The 27131-nt window shown below is 40.9% G+C and overlaps 1 protein-coding gene across 1 annotated transcript; it reads left to right on the top strand.

The window, feature by feature from the left end:
• The first annotated feature begins 287 nt into the window (after positions 1–287).
• LOC133456327 (nucleolar protein 4-like) lies at positions 288–25560 on the top strand. Its single transcript, XM_061734802.1, has 7 exons — positions 288–420; positions 11278–11693; positions 14450–14641; positions 17320–17508; positions 20256–20369; positions 22251–22479; positions 24006–25560. The coding sequence occupies exons 2-7, from the start codon at positions 11313–11315 to the stop codon at positions 24233–24235; spliced, it is 1335 nt and encodes a 444-aa protein (XP_061590786.1). The 5' UTR covers positions 288–420; positions 11278–11312; the 3' UTR covers positions 24236–25560.
• The last annotated feature ends 1571 nt before the right edge of the window (positions 25561–27131 follow it).

Below are 27131 nucleotides of genomic sequence, written 5' to 3'. Positions count from 1 at the left end.
TTATATTTACATGCGCTTAGATTTATTTTTTTCAGTGTACTGTATCACTATTTTATTCATTTATTCAGAAAAAATGGTCTGTAAACTGCAACACAAGATTCACACTAAAACAGCGCTCCCTCCTCCCTCTCTCTCTCTCTCTCTCTCTCTCTCTCTCTCTCTCTCTCTCTCTCTCTCTCTCTCTCTCTCTCTCTCCTCCTCTCACATTTCTATGGGCTGTGACGTCACCAGCCCAGTCCGCCCCCAGCTGCTGCTCCTATCTATCTATCCGCTGTTTGCTCCCAGTCCCCATCTATATACAGCTGCACCTTCTAGCTATAGAAAATAATCAGTATAGAATAACTGAATACAAAAGAAAACCAAAGAAAACAATATGACAGTGATCGACATATCTTTGTAATCTTGCAGAAGTAGCCTAAGGTAAGATTGCATTTATCATTTATTTATCAGCCTATTCCGGAATGTCTTCCTCTTGCTAAGTGTCCATCCTTTCTCTTGTCCATGTGTTTCCTTTTTATGTTGCGTTTATTACTGCATATGGAGGGTTGGTTGGCGAGTGAAAGGCCGACGGCCTGCAGTGTTGTGCTCCTCTCGTCTGCGCAGCTGAGCATCATTCAAAGACGCGTCGATCAATTATGAACACCAACAAAATCGCTCAGGGAATGATAATAAAGGGATGGGAATTTGGGAAGAAGACACTGTGCATTCGTTGACGGCCTTGAAGGCTGCAGTGATGTACTTGGTTGTCGTTAGCAGATGTTTTCCGCTGCATGGGAGGCTGAACAGCTGCATGTGCTCCTGAGGTCAGCGGTGTGCGGATCATTGTGCGGGTTCACCTGCTTGCTCTGCCCTGCGGAAAGAAAGCAGGATCTGCCACAATGGAAATGAGCTCCAGTAAGATGAGCCAGTGCGGGTCAGTGGGTGTGTGTTTTCTCTAATGGAGCCCCCCTCCCCCGGGCGGGGTGCAGGGAATATTGTGAGAGCTCCATTGATGAACGGGAGCGTCGGTTCGTGTTTGGTGCAGATTGTTGGATGTAGTTGCTGCGGAGGGTAAAGCCTGATTTATGGTTCCGCGTTTAATCGACGCAGAGCCTACGCCGTCGGTTACGCGGCGACGCGCACCGTACGCACACTATGCCTCAGATGTTTCTTCTGATGATTGTGAACAGGGGCGTCAATTGGGTATGGCAAGGTATGGCAGCCGCCACACCTATTATTCTATTACTTAATACAATAATAACTACAAATGCAAATCAGAACAACATGATCGATTTCACTAGTTATTATACACTGCAAAAACTCAAAATCTTAACAAGAATATTTGTCTTATTTCTAGTTAAAATGTCAAATTTGTAGTCAAAATTTTTTTAATTACATTTAAAACAACAGTCATCACCAGAAAAATAACTTATTTGACCATTTTCACCTGTTTCAAGTAGATTTTCACTTAAAATAAGTGGAAAAATCTGCCAGTGGAACAAGATTTTTTTTTGCTTGTAATGAGAAGATAAATCTTGTTCCACTGGCAGATTTTTCTACTTATTTCAAGTGAAAATTTACTTGAAACAGGTGAAAATGGTCAAATAACAAGTTCTTTTCTGGTAATGACTCTTGTTTTAAGTGTAATGACATTTTTTGACTAAAAATGAGACATTTTAACTAGAAATAAGACAAATATTCCTGGTAAGATTTTGAGTTTTTGCAGTGAGCGAGACTGCATTTGAAAAAGTTCAAATTTTCTTGACCACACAGATTAGCTCCATATCAGACTTCTGTGATGAGTATTTGCTGAACGTGTTGATTGATACTCTAGTTAAGTTCTGTGACTCGTAACCTTGCCATACCTTAGCTTCGACTGAATTGATGCCACTGTGTTACGTACAGTAGTACCACTCGTAATGCCTACCAAATTATCTTCTTTCCCCGCGACACAGATACAGTCAGACACGGGGGAGGCAATAATAACACATCCCGCATTTACATTGACCAGCATGCAATCAACATGCGTTCAGGGATGATAATGGGATCTAATTTAAAAACGCCAAAAGAGTGTTGAATATTTGTGCAATATCCCCATGATTGTAAATGTTGGGCCTGTCTTGTTTATGTTGCATATTGTACATATTTTGTGATGGTTGTGGCTTTTCATCTTTACTATTCATTTATTTAATTGTATTTATTTTATTGAACCTTGAGAGGCAAAGTCTGCTGAATCAAATTCCTTGTTCAATTGCACAAACCTAGTGAATAAAGTTGAATCTGATTCTGTATGTGATCTGCTTACAGCCTCCTCCTCACGGGTATGCCCAATAACTTTGATCTCTGGTAGAGGAATGATGAGGAGCATCCTAGTATTTTAGCCATTTTTTTAATAGTATGCCCTTTTTTAAGGCGAAATTCAATGGTCTCTCTGCTGATCTCAATGGTCCTGCACTTTTTCCTACAAAGAAAAAACAACTAGAAAATCAAAATATCTTGCATATGAGTCTTGTTTAAGATACAAAAAAAACCCACACTACTGTTAATCTACTTTTAATAGCATTTATGTACACCCTACTTTCTACCACTTAGGGCCTGATTTACTAAAGTGCGTAAAAACCTGTGCAAACTTGACAGCACCCGCAAACCAAAGTGCCAGCTGATCTACTAACAGCGTGCAAAGACGACTGCGTCTCTGAAATGCGCAAAATTGCACACGCAATTCAGTTAGTACTTTTGCCCTGATGAATAATCAATATGGGGCGTACCCGGCAGAAATCCTAAATACTGGGAGGGGAAGATGCAAATTGCTCCATTTACCACGCGCAATGAGATTTACCAAGCCTGAAAGTAATTGCGCGTATTGTGATTGCGTCTGTATTTAATACGTTCGAAAGGAAGGTGCTAATCTGCTGCTGCCGTTATTGTGGCAAGGAGGCGACATCCAAAATCAAAGAATACGCAGAGAGAGAGTCTTTATTCTGCTGCATGCTATTTTAAAAATGGTTGCACAAGTTTTATTAAAGGCCACTTTTTCTTTAGTTCTCCGCCTTATATCTTGCCACCTTCTTTTAATGTGCCCCCCTCCACTCGCCCACAAGCAGGCCAAGCCTTTGTGCCAAACTTATTTTATTGATTACTTATCTTATTGAACGTGAAATCATCCTTCGTAAATTACATTTAATTAAAACCCGTGCTTATTAATCACAAAACACAGGTTAAACATCATGACCAAATCCGCTCCGACCCGCTGTGTCTGTGATCAGCGCAGAGACTGCAGCTTCGCCTGAATTATGGTTCTGCGTTAAATCGACGGCCATATGATGGTCCCGTCTGTCACACATTTACTGTCAGTGTTTGCTATATAAGATATAATATTTGCAATATACTGTGGACATCTGAATAAAAACTTAACTCATAAATAGATGAATCAAAGCGCTCTCCAGCTCTGTGTCTGATTGTCTTTTTCTCCTCAGATCATGCCGAGCACCGCAGGGTCACGCAAACCTGACCAATTCAATATTAAAATCAAATTCAGTCCTGTGGCCCGTTTTTCTATTTCGTATTTTTGATCTGTGCCTAAAATTGAAATGTGAAAAACCAGACGTTTTTCCGTTTTTTGTGTTACCAACTGCATTTATTCTATCGCAGGTTTTCTCCGATATTGCGTTTCTTTTGGTAATGCTTAAATTTATTTGCTGTAGTTCATCAATGTGTTTATTTGCCTCTTCCACTAATATCTCTAACTCCAACTCGTCAAATTTCATTTTGCGCTTGTGACTTGTGACTGTGCATTCCATCCAGACTCTCCATGGCGCAGATTTTGCGCTCGCAAACCTTAAGACACGCAACACCTCATTTAAATACTGCTGTTTGCACCTGTTATCAATTGCGCACGCAATCTTAGTTGATCACCCGCAAACCACACGCAAACAGCACGCGCAAACTTTTTCAGTGCACACGCAATTTAGTACTCTTTATTTAGGATCTTAGTAAATCGGGCCCTTAGTATCTGCAGCATTTAAAGAGTTGCAAAAGTTTAAAAATATGGGTATTTGCATTGTCCCAATGGTGGTGGATTGATTCACCAATGTTTTGGAGGATTCAGTGGAGGTGGAGACCTGAAGGCTGTTTCACAAAACCAGGATAGCAGATTAAGCCGGGATTCTCCTGATATCGTGGCTGAATTAAGCCTCAATTCAGTTTCACAAAGTAGCACATAAGTTACAGTGGCGATATATATCCTGTGCAGCTAGCCTGCTTCAGACCAGGCTAACAGCCAGGCTGAGTTAAGCCTGGTGTCTTATCTGTTAGTCAGCAGTCACGCTGATCAGAAACCACTGTGTTTTGTCTTGATTCTGTTTTCTTTTCTGTCTTTTTTTAACTTAAAAAAAAAGAATCAGTCTGCAATAATATACCACTGATTCATTTTGACATTCAGTCAAGTGCTATTATTATTTAAATATTATGATGGTTATCATGATCAATTTTATAATTATTCATGTGGGCATTGTTACTGTTCAATCAAGTTTCGGAAGACACTGTTATCAGAAAGGTCTTTAATAGACCATCGCATGTGTTGAGGGGATTAGAAAAATGATGATAAAGAAGCAAAAGTGTTATCAAGTGTCATCAAGTCCAGCCATATAAGTGGCTCCAAACGCGTGCCGTTTTTGAATGACGTTGTCCATAATGAAGCACTTTCCTGACACTTACCGGTACCTTCATGTGCTTCATGTGCTTGATATGCTCTCAGGCAGTACACCGTCTGGGTCCTGTTATAAATTCTATTTTCTATGAGCAGCATTTTTTCTTTATTGATTTAAACTGAATTATTTCCCCAAGAGTGACATGGTACCTCCGGCATTATTGACTCCACAGACAGTCTCCTCATCTTCTGCAGCAGAAGTTCCTTCACCTTGCCACATTGAAGTTTTTGGAATTGATGGCTTTATTTCATCATTCCACCGTTAACCAAACTCACAGTAACTTAGTGTTGACAGGTGCCAATAGTCTTTGAATAATACTCACAGAATTAATGCTAGTCAGCCACTCTATATTACACTACTGAAATGTGATCATGTTGCATATTCAGTAGTGGAATGATGTACCATGTATCAAAGGGGAAGTTTCTATGGGTGGGACACAGTTTTGGCTCTCCCTCCCTGGATCCTCTCTAAAATAGGCCTTCCTTTATTTATATCAAGGACGAACTCTTCTGCTGGTGTGGATTCTGAGGATGGTGGGTCCCCCCCCCTGTCCAGACACATGAGCCTTTTTTTTAATGGCTAAAATAAATATGAGGAATAAATATGTGAGCAGGCACCTTCTAAGTCAGTACAAGTTATTTGTACATTGTAATCAACATCCATCCATCCATCTTCCACCTATTATCCGTTCCCAGGTCGCGGGGGCAGCAGTCTCAACAGAGATGCCCAGACTTCCTTCACCCCAGACACTTCCTCCTCTTCCGAGGGGAGTCCGAGACGTTCCCAGGCCAGCCGAGAGACATAGTCTCTCCAGCGTGTCCTGGGTCTTCCCCGGGGTCTCCTCCTGGTGGGACATGCCTGGAACACCTCCCTAGGGAGGCGTCCAGGAGGATCCGGTACAGATGCCCAAGCCACCTCAGCTGACTCCTCTCAATGTGAAGGAGCAGCGGCTCGACTCCGAGCTCCTCCCGAGTGACGGAACTCCTCACCCTATCTCTAAGGGAGCGTCCAGCCACCCTGCGGAGGAAACTCATACTCAAACATTGTCCTTTCGGTGATCACCCAAAGTTCATGACCATAGGTGAGGGTAGGTGCGTAGATTGACCGGTAAATCGAGAGCTTCACCTTTCGACTCAGCTCCTTCTTCACCACGACGGTCCGGTACATCGACCGCATAACTGCGGACGCTGCACCGATCCGTCTGTCAATCTCATTCTCCATCTTTCCCACAATCGTGAACAAGACCCCCAGATATTTGAACTCCTCCACTTGAGGCAGGACTTCTCCACCCACCCGGAGAAGGCATGCCACCCTTTCACGGTGGAGAACCATGGCCTCGGTTTTGGAGGTGCTGATTCTTATCCCTGCCGCATTGCACCCAGCCTCAAACCGCCCCAGCACATGCTGAAGGTCCCGGTCCGATGAAGCCAACAGGACAACATCATCCGCAAAAAGCAATCTATAAGAACATTTTTTCCAAAATGTTCTTATATTTAATCTTGACCTGTTGCCAAGTCCTCTTTGGTCCAGTAATATTAGTACTTCGTACTTGATTAAATGTGTAAGAAAAAAGAATAACATGATTTAATCCACCGTCTTATTTGCACATTATAGCTAGGGATGAGAATCGAGAACCCGTTTGCTTCGTGAAAAGCAGTAACTGGATTATTACAGATAAGGAATATATAACGGCCAGCAAATTGGCTGACTCGACTGCCAAACAATCATATTAGAAATACATTTATTGCGTGATATAAACTCCTGGCGTGGTACAAACCAATCCCAGCTGTTTTTGAACCAGGCTGTCAATATGTTTATTTCTGCTCTAAAGTGGGACATTTTCACATGGAGGTCAATGGAGATTAACTCACTTTTGCAGCCGCCCTCTACCGGTAAATCGAGGAACTGCAGCAAATCTTAGTCCTGCATGAGAATCAATGTGGGAGTGCGATGGTTGGTGCTTGGTTACAACAGGTTAAGAGCTTTGATCACATCAAAGGGGGGAAATACCTCAAACATTTTCTGTATAACAACTGTTTATGTGCAAAGGTTGTTCATGGCGATTGTATTTATGTCACAATGTTCATTTGAAAAGGTTCCTGTTTTTCAGCTTAAGCTTTGATTTAGTGGAAGTTGAGTGGAAAATATTGGCGCATATTTGAAATCACCCCAATCAGAACCATAACCACCTTAAACATACCACCACCCCCCCTGCCAGAATCAGAACCACCCTGAACAAAACATTCTGTCCACAATGGATGGATGGATGGATGGATGGATGGATGGATGGATGGATGGATGGATGGATGGATGGATGGATGATGGATGGATGGATGGATGGATGGATGGATGGATGGATGGATGGATGGATGGATGGATGGATGGATGGATCATAATTACATGACACTGTCTCGGCTCACGTGTGCATATTGACTGGTGCTGTCAATCACTGTCTGTAAATAAAACAGCTGTTAATCCCTGACACTCAAACACAGACACACATAAACACAAACAACTGATTCTAATCATAAATTCTGGTTTCAGGTGAAAAAAAAAACGAGACAGAAAAGAAACTGTCTAATCATAACACCATGTGTCTTTCTACAGTAAGTTCATACATGCATCTCCCTCTTTTCACTTCTGTCAATTTGTCTTCCGTCACGTCTTTCTGTCTAAATCCCTTACTTTCTCTTATTTAGCTCCATCCCAATTCCCTTCCTCCTTCCGTTACACAGACACACCCTGCTTACTCCTTTTCTTCCTCTTAATATTTATTTGGATGAATTTAAAGTTCTTTAGGAATTCCACAGGTTTTTCACCATCTTCATACATTACATCAATTTTATTTAAAACACTACTTCAGCTATCAGCCCTTAATTCCTTTGATGGCTTTAAGCCACTTGCTAAATTCTGCAACATTTGATCATTCAGAAAGAAACAGAAAAATGTGGGAGTGAAAAAATAGAATTGAAGAAATCACTGAAAAGTCCTCCGAGTTGAAGTTTAGTTAGTGATTGATTAGATTAGAGTTTTAGAGTTTTTTTTCTTCAGTTTTTTCTTTTTCTTCTGAGTTGATGAATTCTTGCTGCTAAGAACCAAGAGACAATATTTTCATCTCTGCCATTAAAAAAAAAAAAATACTGCCTCCAGTTTATCACTGCTCGGCTAGCTCGTCCACTGGTACCACCAAGGGAAGAGACGTGGTGGGTGGCGATGACTGCAATGTCATATTTAGCGAGCCTGAAAGCTTTTGTGTCCGCCTAATGCCAGGTGAGTTCCCCAGAACAGTGATTTCTCCTGAGCACTCCTCAAAACTTGAAAAAGCACCTTTAAGGCTAGACCCATAAGGTGGTAGGAGCGGTTGAATTTATGTGACCAGGTTCTTTTGCTGAAAGAACAGCTGAAAAGCTGAAAATCAAAGAATTTTCTAAAGACAGGTAGAAATGTGAAGAAAATGATAAAACAGAGTGTGATGGAAAATTTAGCCTTGGCCAGTTTGATTAAACCGAATCTACTGTGATGAGCCTTGGCCTGGGTACAGAGTTACTTTGTTCATAAATATTAGCTCTGACGTTGCAATAATTTGTTTATCAGAATCATAAGGATAAATCATCACTTGTGTTTTAAGAATCATAATGCATCCTTTGTTCTGTGTTATTTCTGCATTGAGACGCCTGATAAATGTTCTGACCCACTTGCATGCAACTGCTTAATTAAACCTACTGAAATCTGGCTCATCTCTCAAGTCTTATTCTTGGTAACGTAGATGCATTCAGTGTCAGTCCGGAGATTCACTTAGTGGGAAAAACATATTATACAGAGCTATTAATGTTTTTTTTTTCCACAACACAGAGCTCAGACATTAGAAAACTCTTAAGATTATGGAAGAAAAGAAAGAGGAGTTGAAGACAAGAAAAGAGGAAAATTTGATTACAAGAAGAAGATGGGTTTAAGACAGGAATATCAGCTGAAGAGTAAAAAGGGGTGAAGATAAGAAGAGGAAAAAGAATAAACTCAAAGCAGGAAGATCAGTTGAAAAGATGACGAGCCAATCTTACTCTCTTCAGCTTATCTTCTCTTCAGCTCAAGAAAAGAACTCAAGAATTTAGCCAATAATCTAGCAGAATGATGATCACATTTGGCAGAATTTAGCAAGTGGCTTAAATCCATTAAAGGAAGGACTGATAGCTTTAATTTCATCCAAATAAAGATTAAGAGGAAGAAAAGGAGGAAGCAAGGTGTCTCCGGAATGGAAGGTGGAAGGGAATTGGGATGGAGCCAAAGAAGATAAAGGAAGGGATTTAGACAGAAAGACGAGAAGGAAGACAAATTGACAGAAGTGCAAAGAGGGAGACGCAGACATGTACAGTATGAACTTAGAAAGACATATGGTGTTAAATATGGAGAAGACAGTTTCTTCTCCTTTTGTTTTCACCTGAAACCAGAATTTATGATTAGAATCAGTTGTTTGTGTTTTTTTTCTTCTCTACCTTGTCTGCACACATATTAATGATTGATACCATAGAAACCAAAGGTATATATATGTGCATTATTACTATATTTAATATATATACATATATATACGCATACATATGCATACACATACATAAATATACACATACAAACCCAGTGATTTTTATTTTTTTTTGGGGGGGGTGGGGTGGGGGGGGGGTGACAACATCCACTGCCAATCCAGGAAGCAGGAACACACCGAGACACACGTCAAGCACTGGAAATCTGCAACAAAAAACCACAAACAAAACACGAAACCGGCACGGAGCCGACCAAAACATGAACAGCAATCGTCCCAAATCTTAGCTAAGCTACCGCTACCGCTACCTAACCCCAAAAACTACAGAGCAAGCATGCAGGTGAACAAGCCAGTGTGTATGTCTATGTGTGTGTATGCGTGTATGTATATGATCATGCGGGTGTGTGTGTGTGTGTGTGTGTGTGTGTGTGTGTGTGTGTGTGTGTGTGTGTGTGTGTGTGTGTGTGTGTGTGTGTGTGTATATATATATATGTGTGTTCGTACGTGTGTGTGTACATGTCTTTGTGGCTTTGTGTGTGTGTATGTATATGTTTGTGTGGCTGTGTATGTTTGTGTATATGTATGTGACTGAGTGGCTATGTGTGTGTGTGTGTGTGTGTGTGTGTGTGTGTGTGTGTGTGTGTGTGTGTGTGTGTGTGAGATAAACCAAAGCAAAGTGTATCTATAGCGGGGGAGGGGGGGGAGCAACCCCGCCACCCGCGAGACCAGAGGCCGACACGGAAGAACCCGGAACCCAGGCCACCAGCAACCCCACAGAGGGGAGAAGTAGGAGGGAGGCAACCCACCGCCTGCGAGCCCCCCCTCCCCCCCCCCCCCCCACGGCGCGGAAAGAAGCAGCCAGGGACCCCGCGGCGGCGGACCGCAACCCAGGCAATCCCCGGCCACCCGGTCCGGGCCGGACACGTGGCCAGGAGGCCCTCACCCTCCAGGCCAACGACCCCCACCCGGCAGGGGGCCAGCCTGCCCGGAGAGACAGAGCCGCCCCGGCCGCCGACGCGGGCAGGCGCACCCGCCCCCACGAAAGTGGCCCTCCAAGACCAGAGGGGCGCCCTGCCGCAGAGGCAGCGGGGGGGACCGGAGACGGGCCCGGAGAGAGGGAACCCCCCAACAGGGCGACACCCGCGCAGGCCCGACAACGGAGGGCCCCAGACCCAGTTGTTTGTGTTTATGTGTGTCTGTGTTTGAGTGTCAGGGATTAAATGCTGTTTTATTTACAGACAGTGATTGACAGCACCAGTCAATATGCACATGTGAGCCGAGACAGTGTCATGTAATTATGATCCATCCATCCATCCATCCATCCATCCATCCATCCATCCATCCATCCATCCATCCATCCATCCATCCATTGTGGAAAGAATGTTCTTATAGGGTGGTTCTCTTTCTGTTAGGGTGGTTGTGTTCAGCGTGGTTCTGCTGCTCTCTTCTCTTTCCTGTTCTTTCATGTCCGACTGTCGGTGGTTTTAGTCCTCTTTGACAGGATCAGGTTTTTTCAGGGCTCAATAACCATGGTGGACTGTCGAGAAGGCTGGTGAAGGAAACACTCTCACACACACCAATCACTTTCTTTTCTTCACCTGCTTTCACAAAACTCTCAATGCTTTCTGCTGTGAAGCTACTTTGAAGATTGAAAAATTAAATGGCTTCATTTTGTATTTAGCTAACGTCTCTGCTTCTGGTGAGTGAAATATGCTGCAAAGCAGGTTGTGTGCGTTGATTGACAGCTACGATGCGTCACTTTGGTTTTGGGTAACAATCCTGGGAGCTACATAGTCCTATAGCAGGAAATTCAGACCCGCTCATGTGCTGGCGGAAGTGCCATTTGTCCTGTTATGTGTTGTCTACCGCTAAAACAATGTTAGAAATATTTTGTTAAGGTCATCAAATTCTGTTGTCATATGTTTTAATCTGCCATCATATCCAAGGAAGCACAAGGCTGTAAATTGTGTCTTCATGTACTGCTCATGCAACAGTCTGCCATGTGTTCACTGTTTTTCATTCATGAAAATGACCCTGACTATTGGTCTTTACTTTCAGATGATTCCCTATCAGAGTGTGGCAATGGAAATGGCATGGCTGTCCTGACCCCACCCTCCTCTATTGTGATGGATAGTGCCATAGTCAGGGAAACAGAGGTCAGCGGCAATGGTGAGTCTGCCATACTTGACTTCAGCAGGCCTACTTCTTCTCCCTCCTCTGATGACAAGCAGCCAGGCAACCCGAGTGACCCGCCCCCCCAGCACCAGACTGTGTCCTCCTCACAAGCGCCCATCACTGTCTCGGCGGCGGCTGCAGCACTGCTCGGAGCTCTGCAACATAATGCATCAGACGATCTACATAGACAATACCTGATTGTGGCCAAACAGCCTGTAGCTTCATACCCAGCCCTACCTCCAAACACACACACCGCAGAACCTCCGCTGGACAGGCAAGGCCAGGACGATGGAAGCAAGGTGGGACCACACATGTGCTGTATAGCTAGATACTTTGCATTAGTTGAAAACACTTGTTTACACATAGTACACAAGTAGTCTGGCATCCCTGTTCCTTTTGAAATTTGACACAATTTAAACATTATTCAACCACCCATCCACTTATAAAACACTTGTATTTACACTACTTTTCAGTCCACTTATCCACCAATTCCATTTATAATCCAATTCATTCCAATTTAGTCCAAATTCAAAATTCATATAATGTCAGATCATAACAAAACAAAAAACAAACAGCCTTGCTAAGGAACCCGACTGAATGCACTCTGCACCCTGACAGCTGAATTAACTTTAAACCTTCTGCTGAATTGTATCCCGTACATCTTTTTTTTGGAAGAGTATTTACAGCTGGGCAGCTCGTACTGCGGGTCAGCTACTTTAAGCAGGTGTTTGAACACCTCATTTCTGTACCGTCTTTAACGGTACCATATCCTTTGCGGGATAAAAGGTAACAGCTTCTGTTGGCTCTTTCCGTCACTTGCTTGACTTGTCAAATGCCTGTTTATGTTGTCTGTTTTGGTCTCATGCTGCTGCCTCCGCCTGCCGTACCAGCGGCCCCCTCGCTGTTTGGCTCTCTGCATTCTGCTTGGGGTGCTTCCTCTTCAGGGGATTAAACATATTTGTTGTGTTACCACCCAACATGCGAATGGTTTTCGTGCAAACTTTGCGAATTACATTTGCTTGAGCTCGATCACTTGCGGAAAATCCAAACCAATTCCATATAGTTGAGGTGGATTTTTGTTGCACAAGTTCTCACATTGTATTCTTGTGTTCTTAACATCAAATCTGCAAGCTTGTGCATTTTAGCATACAGTATAATACACCTACCTTCATATAAGAATGCTCATCAGAATTTCCGCTGTGGCATTTTCTGATCAGCTGAAAACTATCCGGTTTTAGGATATCCTGCTAATAAGAAATGAATGAGAATTTTAGAATAACTTGACAATATTATGTAGTTTTGACAATTACTGACAAACTAAGAAATGACTCTATGCTGTGCACTTTTGCAGAGGAAAAAAAACATGTAACCATATTTCCAAAAATCTGCGTCCTTCCTCCTTTGTACGGACTTGAATAGCAAAAGCTGACAAATATGATAAATATGTAACCTTGAAGAGAACATGTGACAGCCTGCTGTTATGACACAAACACAGCTCAAAACCAAATATTTTTATTTATTTTTTTCCCCAAATAAAGCACAACATTTTCTGATACAAATAAATAGATACTTTTTTTTTAAATAATGGTGAATTATAGAACTACAGTTCTATAAATATATCTCAAATTTGCCACTCGGACTGGATTTTTCACTCTTGTAAGACTATTGCATGAAGTCCAAATCAGCCGAAATGATCCGTGCATTTGTGACTTCAAGTTTGGGCTAAGTTTGGGGTACATTTTTATTGTTGGGTTGTCCCGTAATTCTGTAAAAATCTTCAGCTCATCTAAAATGCTGCAACCAGAGTTCTGATGAGAACTACATAGAGAGATTGTATTTCTCCAGTTTTTGCTTCACTCCATTGGCTTTCTGTGAAATCCAGAATAGAATTTAAAATTCTTCTTCACACTTACACAATTGGGATTGTTCAAGCTCCATCATATTTTAAAAAGCTCATAGTTTCATATTTTCCAAGCAGAGGACTCACACTACCGGTGTATTTGTGGTTCCTGGAGTTTCTAGAATGGGGAGGTGGAGCCTTCAGTCCTCAAGCCTCTTTCCTGCGGACAGCTTGTGTCACAGTTTGTGTTTGGGAAGCACACACCCACTCTACCTTTGAGATGAAGCTAAACGCTACTGGCCTACACCTTTCTTCACTTTGCTCTATTCTTACTCTATTAATTACATTATTGTTATACAACTGTGTTCCGTCTCTCCAACAGTTGTTCTTAATCAGGTGCTGTTAACTTCTCTCTCTACCAGTAGAGGCGGATAGCTGCCCTTCCTGGGAGGTTTCTTCTCATCAAAGGGGAGTGTCTTCTTCTACCAAAAGTTGCCTGCTGCTTGCTCAGGAAAGGGGATTGTATCGAAGAAAAATTTTGATTCAATCCGTTGGGTTACTGAGCCAGGCAATTATTATTATTGGCTTTTTATTGATCGGACTCATTTGGAATGAGTTGAAGTGTATCCTTGAAGTGCCTTGAGATTAAATTTTTAATGGTTTTGTGCTGTATAAATGGTGCTGAATTGAAATGAATTGAACTGAATTAAATCGAGCACTAAAAGGCTTTTCTGAAAGGTCTTTATGAAGTAATTACTATTGACTAAAACCTTGCTGGTCAGCTTCTGGAAAAAACAAACCAAAAAAAAGCTTTTTTAAAAGATGAATTGGATATTATTCTTTGTTTAGCTTTATTGGATATTATTGTTTATACTCTTAAACTCTTATGTTCAAAAATATATGAAAAAAAAAACAACAAAAACTTGTTTGTGAAGCTTGAAAATGACCACTGTTGGTGACGGATAAAACCCCTCAAACGTTGCTCTATGTCCAAAAGGGAGATGCACCCCAATGCTGCATCTAATCTGACCAACTGTGGACTTTTACTGACAAGCTGTCAGATACTAATACAATTCTTAATTCTCATTTGATTACGGGTAAGTCTGCTGGGAAAAAAAAAATTAAGACCAAAACTGTGAACAATACTTTAGTATTGAAGACATAAAACATTTAGTTGGAAATTCATATTTTTAAGATACCTCTTTGTGTGTTTAGTCCCCACAGTGCAATATGAGTGGCAGCTGCAATGGCGTGAAGATGGACCTGAATACAGATGGCCAGACTGCGAGGCGTCAGGTCTGCCAAGTTGCCCCGGATGATGACGATGATGATCATGATGATTATGACGACAATGACAAGATCACTGATACAGAAGGTGTTGACACTGAGAGATTAAAGGCCTTCAATGTAAGTCATGAGATGGTGCATTAAAGCGACACTACGTAACTTTTCCACCTTAATATAATATTTCCAGAGTCATTGTGATGGTACATCAACTTCCAACAGGTTTAATGACACCTCTGTCATGGTCTGAGGGGGTCAGTATCGCCTTCACTGGCACTATGTAACTTTGAGGAGCATGGTAGGAACCCTGCCACACTAAAAAACTACAAATCGTTACGACTTTGACTGCTTTACGGCATACGTCACTTCCCCCTCCTTCCCGATTCGCAGTCGAGACGAAAATGGGTGGGGCGTGGAGCGCAGAGCTCCGCAGAAGCTGTTGCTGCGTTGCTGCTGCAGCAGCTCCACACAACAGACGTGGGGAAAAGATCCTAATGGTTTAACTTTTCACCGGTTTCCTGCTCGGAGGCAGAACCACGGAGGCCAAGTATCTGATATAACAGAGTAAAAGAGTGAAAGAGTCGTCGGCTCGCTTTGGATCGCGGCTGTAACGACCAAACCTTCCACACAGTAAAGCCTGAATTATGGTTCTGCGTTAAATCGACGCAGACCTACGGCGTAGGGTACGTGGCGACGCGCAACGTACGGTGCGTGTCGCCGCGTACCCAACGCCGTAGGCTCTGCGTCGATTTAACGCAGAACCATAAACAGCCTTAAACCACAAACACTCACACACACCGGGTCGGATCAAAACACGGGTTTTATTCCCCACTTCGCCAGCTAAACGCAGTTGCTGGCCAGCTCTCTGCGGTGCAATTAACCCCAATCTTCAGATAAAACTAGTTTGTTGAGGAAAAAATATTAACTCTTATTTGTAGCTGCAGAGGAAAAAAATTATCTCACGAGGAAAACAAAAATATTGCTCACGCCTCGGAGCCTCTTCACCATAATATGGCAGTCAAAAAAAAAAGAAAAGAGAAGTAAGAGGGATACAAAACATGTACTGTATGTTGTACTATTATACACATTTATTGAAACACATGGGTCTTCAGTAGGGATATGGATCCAGACCGTTAATAATCATTATTTTCTCCATATACCGCTCCCTGGCTTCCTTGTTTACGGTATCCCGGTAAATTCCAGTTCCTTTCCAGCAGTTTAACATCTTTTTTTTGCGTTCCTTCTGTTCACTTGGTGAAACAGAAAAGCGTCCCGTGTTCTCTCATCAAAACAAATGCAGCGACGGGACAGGAGTTTTCCGGCAGTACGCGCTGGTGCTCATGGGAAACGTAGTGTTCTTTCTGGTAAAACACTACCGATTTTGTCCACAAGATGCCGCCAAACTCAGAAAAGCTGAAAGTTACGTTGTGCTGCTTTAAGTCAAACCTTCATTTATGTCTTGAATGATATTAAGCCCGCAAATCCCGTTGTTATTCAGGGTGGCACGTGCTCATCTCCTGCAGCACACACGGCATCAGCCACGTCTTCTGATATTGGTGAAGCCAGCGAGGCCGATATACACAACAGAGGATGCAAATACGTGCATTTGTGAATTTACCACTGACTAATCCTGCATTGGACCATTCATTGAATAATGATAATAATTGTTATATATTTCTAATTAATTTAATTGTGATAATAATCATTAAATGGGGTTGCACTGGCCTATAGTCAGTAAAATGGAGGAGGGTTGGCAAAAGAAAATTAATCTGTAGTTTCAAACATATTTAGGGAGTTTTCCCCACTCCCTTTTTATGTTTCCCACAACTTTATTCCTATGACTTATAGCATCCATCTCAATTATATACAAATTGTAAATTATGCAAGTTAGCTGTTTATGTCATTGAAGGACTTTTAGGGCAGCCAGCAGCTGCTTTCCTTACTGAGGAGTTGGCAGGGCTGTTAGCAGGTACACATATTAGTCTACCTGGCACTGTTTTGCCAAAGAAGCCATCTGACCAATAAAGAGAATAGTCATACTATGAAAAGGAGACTCCAGGTTTTCTTTGTTATTTAGAACAATTCACCACACGCAAACATAAATGAAAGGTAGTTTAGACACAGGTTCATCAACCATCTTTGACATTAAGTTTACAACCGAAGTGAACTGTCAGTGAAAATTGCTCAAAACATGAGGAGGTAGAATGTCAAATATATGATCATCTCACAATGTCCAGCGTAAACCATATTCGTGTGTTACATGTTCTCAAATTTAGCCCCATGTCACAGTGCCCTGATGCATGAAACTCCCAAACTGATAAACGATGAAAAATTAGTTGGTAGCTTTGCCTTGTTTACTTTATGTTTGTAACAATATGGATTTAAAAGTTGTTTTTTTTTTTGTTTTTTTTTTTACATAACTTGTAGAGCCAAACAAGGAATTTGATTTAGCCATTTCATCCAAATTCAGCAATGGTTTAACATTTTTCTAGATTTATTTCCGACAGTTAGACTGTTTTGTTTGGACAAGAATGAGGCGTGCACCAGAAAAGTAAAATGCACCAGATGGCAGGACATGATATCTACTTTCTGTGAAAATCCTGTCTCTCAGGAGGCAAAACAAAAAAGTTTTTAAAAGCAATATATATTCAGCATTTTGCCCAAGATGACCAAGTTTATTTATCCATCAAATAATACATTTTATACAAATCAGATTTTATTTTATTCTGTGTTATTTTATTATTTTAATAATGAATGAATAAACAAATAAATAAATATATTCTTCTATATATTCTTTCAAGATGTTTGTTCGGCTGTTTGTGGATGAGAACTTGGATCGGATGGTGCCGATCTCCAAACAACCCAAGGAGAAGATCCAAGCCATTATTGAATCCTGCTGTAGACAGTTTCCAGAATTTCAGGAACGAGCCCGCAAGCGCATCCGTACCTACCTCAAATCCTGTCGACGCATGAAGAAAAGTGGTATGGAGGTAAAATTATGTACTTGCTTTGTCTTTGAATTTGAATTTCCCTCGGGATTAATGAAGTATCTATCTATCCATCTATCTTTTTATAACAGCTTTTGCAATACCCAATTGTCATTGAGTATACTGAGCCACAGACCTAACTGTGTCTTTTAATTATCTACATCCACAATTAAGCTAATTATATTGTGAATTATTTTCTCCTTTTTACTGAACATGATTGAAAAAGTTCCTATAATTTCATTTTCTCTTTGATAGAACATTAACCCAAACACCCCCTTTACAAATAGAAAGAAGCTGGGGAGTGATTTTGTTGGAATAGGAAAATGTCAATCAAAAGAACTGACTTAATTGTTATCTTTTCTGGCATTACAATGTAAATCTTACTAAATGCAGTAATACTTTGTTATTTAATCAAAAGCTCTACTTTCAACTATCTGTTTTATTTATTTTTCTCCCTTTTTGCATTAACAATGTATATGGTATGCAAAATGCTTATTAGAGACAGATTTTTAAAATAAATAAATATTTAAGCTAAGAAAATGTAGCTTATTTCAACACTGATACATCTTAACATGTGAAGAGGCTTCAAGGACCAGCCATTGGTTACCCTGATTTATTATATTTTTAATGGCATGGGCCTTAAAAAAAAGCCATATTGGGCAACTTTTAATTCATAGAATATGTAAGGTAATCAAATACATATTAAGGAGGAGCCATACCTTTTTCCATGGTTTATCATCTACATGTCTATTTTCTATAAGGGTAAGGTTATAAGCTCTTTTTGAACCGTTGTTCTAATAGTTTCATTTCTATTTACAAGATGGTTGGATAGACAGATTTTCCCTACAAGTGTTTCTGTTGGGACTAAATTTGATAATTTGTGGGCATCAAGTCTCTTGGCATTTAAAAAGCATTGCACACCAGAGGGTAGACCCCAAACACACAAACATACTCTCCAGGAGATGCAAGGCTGTTATGTCTTCCAAGAAATTTGTCAGACCTAAAAGCTTCTTGCAGGGCCATTATGCAATAGTTGTTACGCACAGATTTTTTTATTTATTATTTATCTACAGCCAAAGTACTGTTCCTATTGCAAGAATGCTGCAGAGGAAATGCCCGCTTGTGGTCTCGCTCCACCCATTTTAATCGAGGATGCAGCGGAGGCTTGTGTAGACTTGAGGTGTATCCCGGAATACATTTTACACCAATAAGGGAAGGTAATAGGAGATGCATGTCATGGCTTGGATGTGTAGGGCCCAGAAGCAGGAGACACCAAGATCAGCCTCTTACGTGGATCTTTTTAGTTGAAGAAAAAGGTGGTTTGGTCTGGCCGGTCAGCATTCCTTGGTGAACAGCTGAGTGGTTACGCTCCGCAGGTGATCCTGATAAAGAGCGTCTCTCTCTCTGTCTCCTGCTCTCCTCATCTCAGTGTGGATGAGGGGATGCAGCATGGGCACAGCAGCTGGGCCTCCTTCAGCTCCAGGTCGGTCCAAAGGCGTTCACGTTGGGGCATGCAAGGGTCCCTCGTTCCGCTCATCTGGGGCTCCGAACGTTTGCGGGTCACTCGTTGCAGCGCTGCAGACTGTGGTTGCCATTTCAAGGCAGCCAGACGCTTCTCCAGGCACGATAATGGAGAAGGCCAGCCCATAGCTAGTAGCTCTTCATGCTAAAATAGGAGCTGTGGCCTTCTTCATAGCTCACAGTTCTCTGGTAAAGATTTAAAAACAAATCATTTTAAAATTGATCCTATGACGGACGGGGAGCCAATGAAGAGCTGCAAGCAGAGGTGTAATATGGTCCTGCCTTTGCATTCTGGTGAAGAGGCGAGCTGCAGCATTTTGAACTAGCTGCAGACGGGACAGCTGCAGACGGGCTGCTAATGCCTGCATACAGTGCATTGCAGTAGTCTAGGCAGGATGACAGAAAGGTGTGTATAACTTTCTCAAAGTTTTCGAAAGATAAAAAGGGTTTAACCCTGGACAAAAGCCTCAACTGGAAGAAACTAGATTTTACAACTGCATTCATTTGTTTCTCCATTTTAAAGTTAGAATCCAAAATTACACCAAGGTTTTTGGCAGTATCTTTGACATGTGGCTCTAGGGGTCTTAGATCTACATATCAGTCACAGGCAGCACTGGGACGAAAAACTAGGACCTCAGTTTTATTTTCATTAAAGTTTCAAAAGTTTAAAGCCATCCAGGCTTTGATGTCCTCCAGACAGTGTAGTAAACTTTTAAAAGAGTGGGAGTCATTGTGTTTTAATGGCAAGTACATTTGCGTGTCATCAACATAGCAGTGAAAGGAGATGTTATATTTTCTAAGAATAGATCCCTGGGGGAACATGTACAGGGAAAAGAGTATAGGCCCCAGAATAGACTCCTGAGGAACACCAAAAGGGAGAGGAGCAGAGGGGTATACCGATCCCTCCAGGCAGACGGAAAAACTTCTGACGGTGTCTTACGTAGGATGTAAACCATTTCGTTGACAAAAAATAATTAAATCCTTAAGTAGCGCTGATTCAGTGCTGCGTCTGTAGTTGGAAAGTACTGAAGTGTCTAAATTGGGTGTTTTAATCAATGGCTGAACAACAGCGTGCAGGCAGGACACCAGAGGCAAGGCTATTGTTCATAATTGCTAAAATGCTGGGACTTGTAGTCTCAATTGTCTGTTTAATGAGGAGTGAAGGAACACTATCTACTGGACCCAATGATAAATTGACAACATCATTAATTGCTATATTTTGTTTTCAGACCCGTCATACTCCACCTCACCTCACCTCAGCTATGGCTGAGAACATCCTGGCTGCTGCCTGTGAGAATGAATCACGTAATGCAACAAAGAAGATGCGCCTTGAAGGCTACCATGTAAGTGCGTGTGTGTTTTGATTGTCTATCCATCCGTCATCCAATAAGTACTTGCACTGATCGAAGGGCCAAGGACCAGTTTTTCAGCCTGTCCGGTCTGCCTGATAACCAGAAGGTCAATCTCACTTTATTACCGATTCCATTCTGGTCCATTTTGCATGGGCGCCATACGTACGGTGGCACATTCAATGTGAAAATGATGCACGCCACTCAACAGGAATATATAGCAGAAATATTTTACTAAGTGAACCATAGATTTAAATATTATTGGACATATAAATCACAACATCAGCCCATAGTTTTCCTGAAGAGCAGTTTTGAAGCCATTTTTTCCTTGTACTGCCTTATGCCATGTTGTACATGGGAAAACAGGCCCAGGAAGCTGACTGGATAATCTTATGTAAATTAATATTAACCCTGGCTACCAGCTCCTTCAGCCGATCCATGCCAATCCATGCTGGTGGCAAATGTTTACAGCATAATATCCTGTTTCAGTGTCAATTTGGTGGTGAAATCAGAGATGACTGCTGTGTTTAGGTGACACTGATGTAGCATCGTTTAGTGTAACATGCTGATGACTGATGTGGAAGTGATGATGGCTCGCCATTGACTTAACTGACTGCAATGAAAAGGCCACTCTCATTATAAATAAATGTATTGCTTTATTTTAATTCATATGACATGGTACCAGATAATTCATGGATGTGAAGTTATGAAGATTAATATGAAAAAAAATATATTTTAATTTGTTAATGTGTATATTTCTGATACAAAGTTGGCCATTTTAACATGGGTTACAATAGTGGTGAATTTATATTAAGAAATAAACTTTTATAAATTCACCTGATACAAAAAATAAATATACTGTATACAGCTAAACAAGACAAGTTATAAAGTCAAGGTTTATAGCCTACTATTACTATAATAAAAAAAATTATAACCAACAACAATATACCTACTATTTTACTACTAGTTTTACAAAAACAATAAAAACAATATAATATAATAATAATGTGCTACTTTATATAAACCTACATAATATAAAAAAACTTGTGCAGCTTAGTTTGAAAAAAAAATAGTAATTGAAATCTGTGACCCGCAATTAATCAAACAAACTCTTAATGGATAAAATAGTTTGCGATATGTACTGTAACCATCCACCAATATGACTGCTTGGATTTTAAGTTATTTAAGGACAACTCGAGTGTAAAATACAGTTGCCAGGTTCAGTTTCAAAGATGTTGAGCAAACAAGAGGATTGTTGCTGTTTGGCTGTTAAATCTGGTGTGAAAACTCTGCCGAAGCCACTGACAGAAGCCGGTGTTGTGGCAGCAGTATTCCACCGGCTCATCCAACAACTTGTCTGAATCAAACAATTTTGTATCAGAAAGAACTTCAGAACATCAACATGGCAGTTTGATGTACTGTTGTAACCAGCTGTTTTGGTGTTCACGTTAATGTGTAGAAGGCTTTTTTTTTAATGCAGCAGACCTGGAGACTTACCACTGCATTCATACAGTCAACACTGATTTGATCACTGCCTTGCTCTCCGCACCCTCATTTGCATAAAGTTGAGCAGAGGTCAACTTTTTGGACACTGGACATCAGGCCTGGCTCTCTCATATTTCACGTGGAAACTTACATTTTTTTCCATCTACCTTTAATCTAATCTATTTTTAGAATTCACTTAAGCTGTAAACTTCAATTTTCTTTTTCGAAAGCTCTTCAGTAGATTGGAAAAATGTCCATGTTATTATTACTGTGCAATGCAATGGCTAGTTTTCATATCATTTAGGTCATTCTTCTTGGCTAAAATTTCAGTCTTATTGATGGAACTAAATGCCTCTCTAATAGTCACCATAATTGTGTTCCCCTCTTAAGGATGAGCAGATCTCTATAGAAAAATCAAGTAACGGAGGCGTTCTGAGGGAGCCTGCATCCCTTGCACATGCTGTCTATTCCTTGGCCACGTCATCCTTCTCGTCCCAGAACTCCCAGGTCTATATCAACGGAACTGGCTGCAGCTATGGTTACTGTGCATACCCTGGCCTGGACAGCGCCATTCAACACCGGGTTTCTTTGACAGCTGGTAATTCTGCTCAAAACAATGGTGAGGATGGAGAGAGTATGCTATTTGTGGTGTTTTGAAGTTGTCATTGCAGGTTGCTGACTTCAGAGGTGTTATGTTCATAAGGCCGATCGGGCGACACACCACCACTAGGAAAAGCATGAATTAATTAATTCATTTTAATGTCATGCCTAATTTGACAGTTTGAGCTACTTTTGTGTATCATTCTCCAAACAGCAGAAAGCTATGCCTCCAGTCATCCTGCTCCCTCTGGGGGCGATATCAGCTGGCTCAAAAGTTGTACCTTTTTTATTTAAAACCTGACTGCAAATATATGTAGTCAAACTTTCAACCGAAACTATCTGGTCCTTATTTGTTTATAAAACAATCTCATTAAAGATTTTTCTAACTTTGGACAATAATGTGTTTGGTTGTGGTTCTGACGTCAGACAAAGACTTCCTGTAATGGTACCAGCTGATGTCATGGAGACCTGATCAGAACATCTTGATAATGCCAATTTGGTGCATTCACTTGACTCGTACACGTTCCTAGCACATCTATAATGACACCTGGGTAACCTTCATTGTCATAACTGATAATGCACCACTATGAGGTGCAGTGAGGGACATAATTCTGAATTAGCGTTCATAAACACATATCAAACCAAACTCTTTTACACACACAACTTAAAATCCTCTCAAACACACTGACTGTTATGTTTAATATTACTTTAAAAACTTACTGGTCACCTTCAAAGCATTAGATGGTCTTGATCCAACTTGAGTCTAAGATTTATTTACCTGGTATGTTCCCTCCAGACCACCGAGCTCCATAGTAATGTCCTTCTAACTATCCCCAGATCACAAAGGTCACAAAGGGAGATCAGGATCAGATGCACAATCTCTCAGATATTTTTATATCTCTTCTTAAAACTTTCCTTTTTTGAAGGGTCTCTGGTATCATCTGATGTATATATGACATATTCTTGCTGCTGGTTTCTGCAGCCTGGGCCCCTCTCTCTTGAGCAAACAATTTTTAACTGGTAGTGATGGATATTATATAGATAAGTCCTTCTTAGAAGGGAATTTGACTGTAGAATTTATTTTCTTTTGTATCCTTTCTCCTGCTGGTTTAAGTTGTTTACTGGCTTTAGATCTCTGCTACTGTAGAAAAGTTCCTCACCAGATGCTGCTGCTGTCTCTGGAACAAAGTATAACATAAACTCACATCAAGCTCTCTAAGGCTCTCTAATTAAAGTTCATAATCAAATAGCATTTGTTTATTTAAACACCACACAGGTTTTTATGGTAAAATACATGAATGCAATTAAATGTTATACCAATCCAGAGTTTTATTGTGAATTGTTGAGAATATTTTAATGGCAAATCTGATTATCCTCCAGCTGCTGTGACTAATCTTAATCTTTTTTAATCCTCTCTTCCTTTTATCTTGTGTGTTTTTACCTTCAATTCCTGACTTGCTGTTCTGTCATTCATCCGTCTGTCTCCCTTCATCATTCCCTGTCTGCCTCACTTTTTCAATTGTTTCCTCTTCCTCTCGTCTTCAGGCCCCACAGACCTCAGCGTGAAATCTCTCTCAAACAACATCAGTAACTCGTCCGAGTCCAGCCCCAACAACGTGGATGTGCGGGGCACTGGAGGGGCGGTGACATCCATCCAGTTCAGGCAGCCAGAGGTCACGGCTGTGCGTCAGTTGATTGCAGGATACCGGGAGTCAGCTGCCTTTCTGCTTCGCTCAGCAGACGAGCTGGAAAACCTCATCCTGCAGCAGAACTGATATGAGAGGAGATGCGGGAAAACACACTCAAGCCTTTGCATTTTGTTTGTATCTGCCCTCCCATACATCTTAAACTGTGCCACTCAAAGAAAAGCTCTGGAAACTGTGGGAGGATAGACGACTCATACCCTGTCATATACAAGAAAACAGTGTGTCTGATCTTCTCTACAGTTCATCACCCAGAGCTTAGTGCTGGGATGAGAAAAGAAAAGTGCTTGAAGACCAAAGAAGCATGGAAAAGGAGAAGAGATTATTGAGTCTGCCACTGTTGTTTTTAGAAAGATGACATTACTTACCAGTGGGTCGGAAAGTAAAGATTTTGCTTTGCGAATGTCAATTTATCAATATGATAGTCACAAATTAAAAAAAACAACTCCCTAAATTAAGGCCAGTAAAGTTATTTGTTTTTTATTTGATTTGATTTAATTCACTTTTCCCAAGTGACTGAGGGAAGGAGAATTGGACTGACATGTTGAAACATAGAGCTGGATATAGACTTTAACTCTGGATGAGATTAGTATGGAAACTGGAAAAGAACAGCATACATAAATAATAATGTTTTTGTGCTTGCTTGTATAAAAGCTCTTATCTATAGCACTTTCTCTCCCTTGAAACATCACCTTACCCTCTTAATTCTCACTCTGTTTACCCAGGGAGCAACTTGATACTTATGCATTCAAGACACTATTTTCACCACCAATAATTACCTCAAATCAAAACTGCCAATTCCAGTTCTTTTGTTTTTCCTCTCTCATTAAACGTTTCAACCAGTTTACTACTACTTCACCACCTGTCTTCAAGGTCTCAAGATTTCTTTGGGGAGAATCAAACTGTATTGTGCAAAAAAAACAACCTGTAACCATGAATCATTTCAAGAACTGATGTTGAAATTGCAAATATTGAAACTCTTCTTGCATTTGTCTGAGATTGTTTGTACTGTTTATTGTGGACACAGGAGGAATCAGGGATAAAGTTAACAGGAGTGTGTGTGTGTGTGTGTGTGTGTGTGTGTGTGTGTGTGTGTGTGTGTGTGTGTGTGTGTGTGTGTGTGTGTGTGTGTGTGTGTGTGTGTGTGTGTGTGTGTGTGTGTGTGTGTGTGTGTGTGTGTGTGTGTGTGTGTGCGTGCGTGTGTGCGTGCATTTGTTTAAAGGATAAGACAGTAAAGGTCTTAAATTTCGGTGAGGTTAAATGTGGCCATTTTACCTCCTGTTTCTTCTGTTTACAAATGTTATTCCAATAAACCTTTAGAATACAAACTGTCCTGGCTGCAGACCTCCAGTGTGGGATCTCTATATGAAGCACAGTTCCATTCTCAGACCTGTAAATAACAGTCAAAATACAAAATAAAAACATGTACTGTAGACATACAGTACATAGAATATATTCAAAATGTTAAAATTGCTTTAATGACACAGATATATTTTAGTGGCTTTTGTTGGAACATAGTGGACTGAGAAAAGTATCCATGTTAAATGTTACCAGAAGTATCAGGTTAGCATTCATAATTAATTAATAATAATATTGGGGCAATGCCAACTTGCTTTTAGGGGAGTCACTCTGAGAACTGAGCCTGTATAAAATAGTATGACAAGTATAGCAAATATAAAGAAATAAATACAGTCATCCTCACATTTAGCAATAATAATTTATTCCTAATTCACTTTGTCTCACGAAAAAACAATGAAACTTCCTTTTGTTGAAAAAAATGAATCTATTTAAGCCATAATGTTGAGTTAAGTCGACATGCTGCATTTGTGTTCCACATGTTTTTTCTCAACCTGACAATGCAGCCGACTTGAGAGTAGACCCTGCACTGGAAAAATGCACAGTGAAGGTCTGCAGCCCCTCGCTCTCTGCCTTTCTTTTCTTCCTCTTCTTCAGGGACCTAAGCATCCTCTTCTTAGGCTTGTCTTTATTGGTCCAGGACTGGGGTAAGAGTATGTGGAGGACTTCCCTGTTTGTCTATATAACTCTGAGATGGCAATTATTATTTTTTCATGATGCTGCTACTGAAAAACTTAACATTTTGCCATAGGCCTGAAACCTCAACAACGCTAACTGTTGACTGGCAGTCTACATTTTTTAAATGTTTTCCCTGTGAGAAGCTGCCCAACAAACCACCTTGCTCTGACCTCAAGCGAAGGTTCTGCTGAATTATAACTGGAAAAGCAACAGCAATGATTCACTTTAATTAGAAGAATCTAGTAAAAAGGACAACTTTTTTGCTCTAGGAATAGTTTGGCTCTTTGTTTTGCTTCATTGGGCTCATTTTTTGTTGTGTTTGTACCTGTCTGTATATCACTCTCACTTTCATTCTCTTGTTTATTTCCTTTTCCTACCATAGTTGTGTCCTCCAGAGTGCAGGGAGGACTGTATTGTGAGGTTTTGCACCGTCTTCACAACAGCCCTTTAACAGGGATAGGCAGTCCTGGTCCCCAAGTGCCACTGTCCTGCATGCTGTTGATGTTTCCCTGCTTCAGCACACTCTCATAGAGTTTTTCAGACCTTGATGACAAGCTGACAATGACAGTGGCTAGGACAGTGACACTTGAGCACAAGGATTGCCTACTGTACCTCTGGCCTAACATGCAAAGGAACGCACAAGGAGGCAAAATAGTCCTCTGTACAGAATTGATCAAGTGTTAGCCATATTTTGAAATTAAAGTGGTTGAGAATAAGACATAGGGTTACTCAGATAACCTAAAAGGCAAATCCTTAATCTCACATGCAACACTATTAAAAGTGGCTAAATCTGGAGATAGCAAAAGTATGTTCTTTGTGGAAAGGATCAAAAATCCAACCAGCAGCAACTCTAAAATTAGCGTGTTATACGTAATGAAGCCATATAACAACAATAATTCAAATTCAGACATACTTTATTTATCCTCAATGGAAA

Source organism: Cololabis saira, chromosome 12 (genome assembly GCF_033807715.1).
Source record: "Cololabis saira isolate AMF1-May2022 chromosome 12, fColSai1.1, whole genome shotgun sequence".
NCBI lineage: Eukaryota > Metazoa > Chordata > Actinopteri > Beloniformes > Belonidae > Cololabis > Cololabis saira.
The sequence above is the reverse complement of the archived record's forward strand: the minus strand, read 5'-3'. Positions and strand labels throughout refer to the sequence as shown.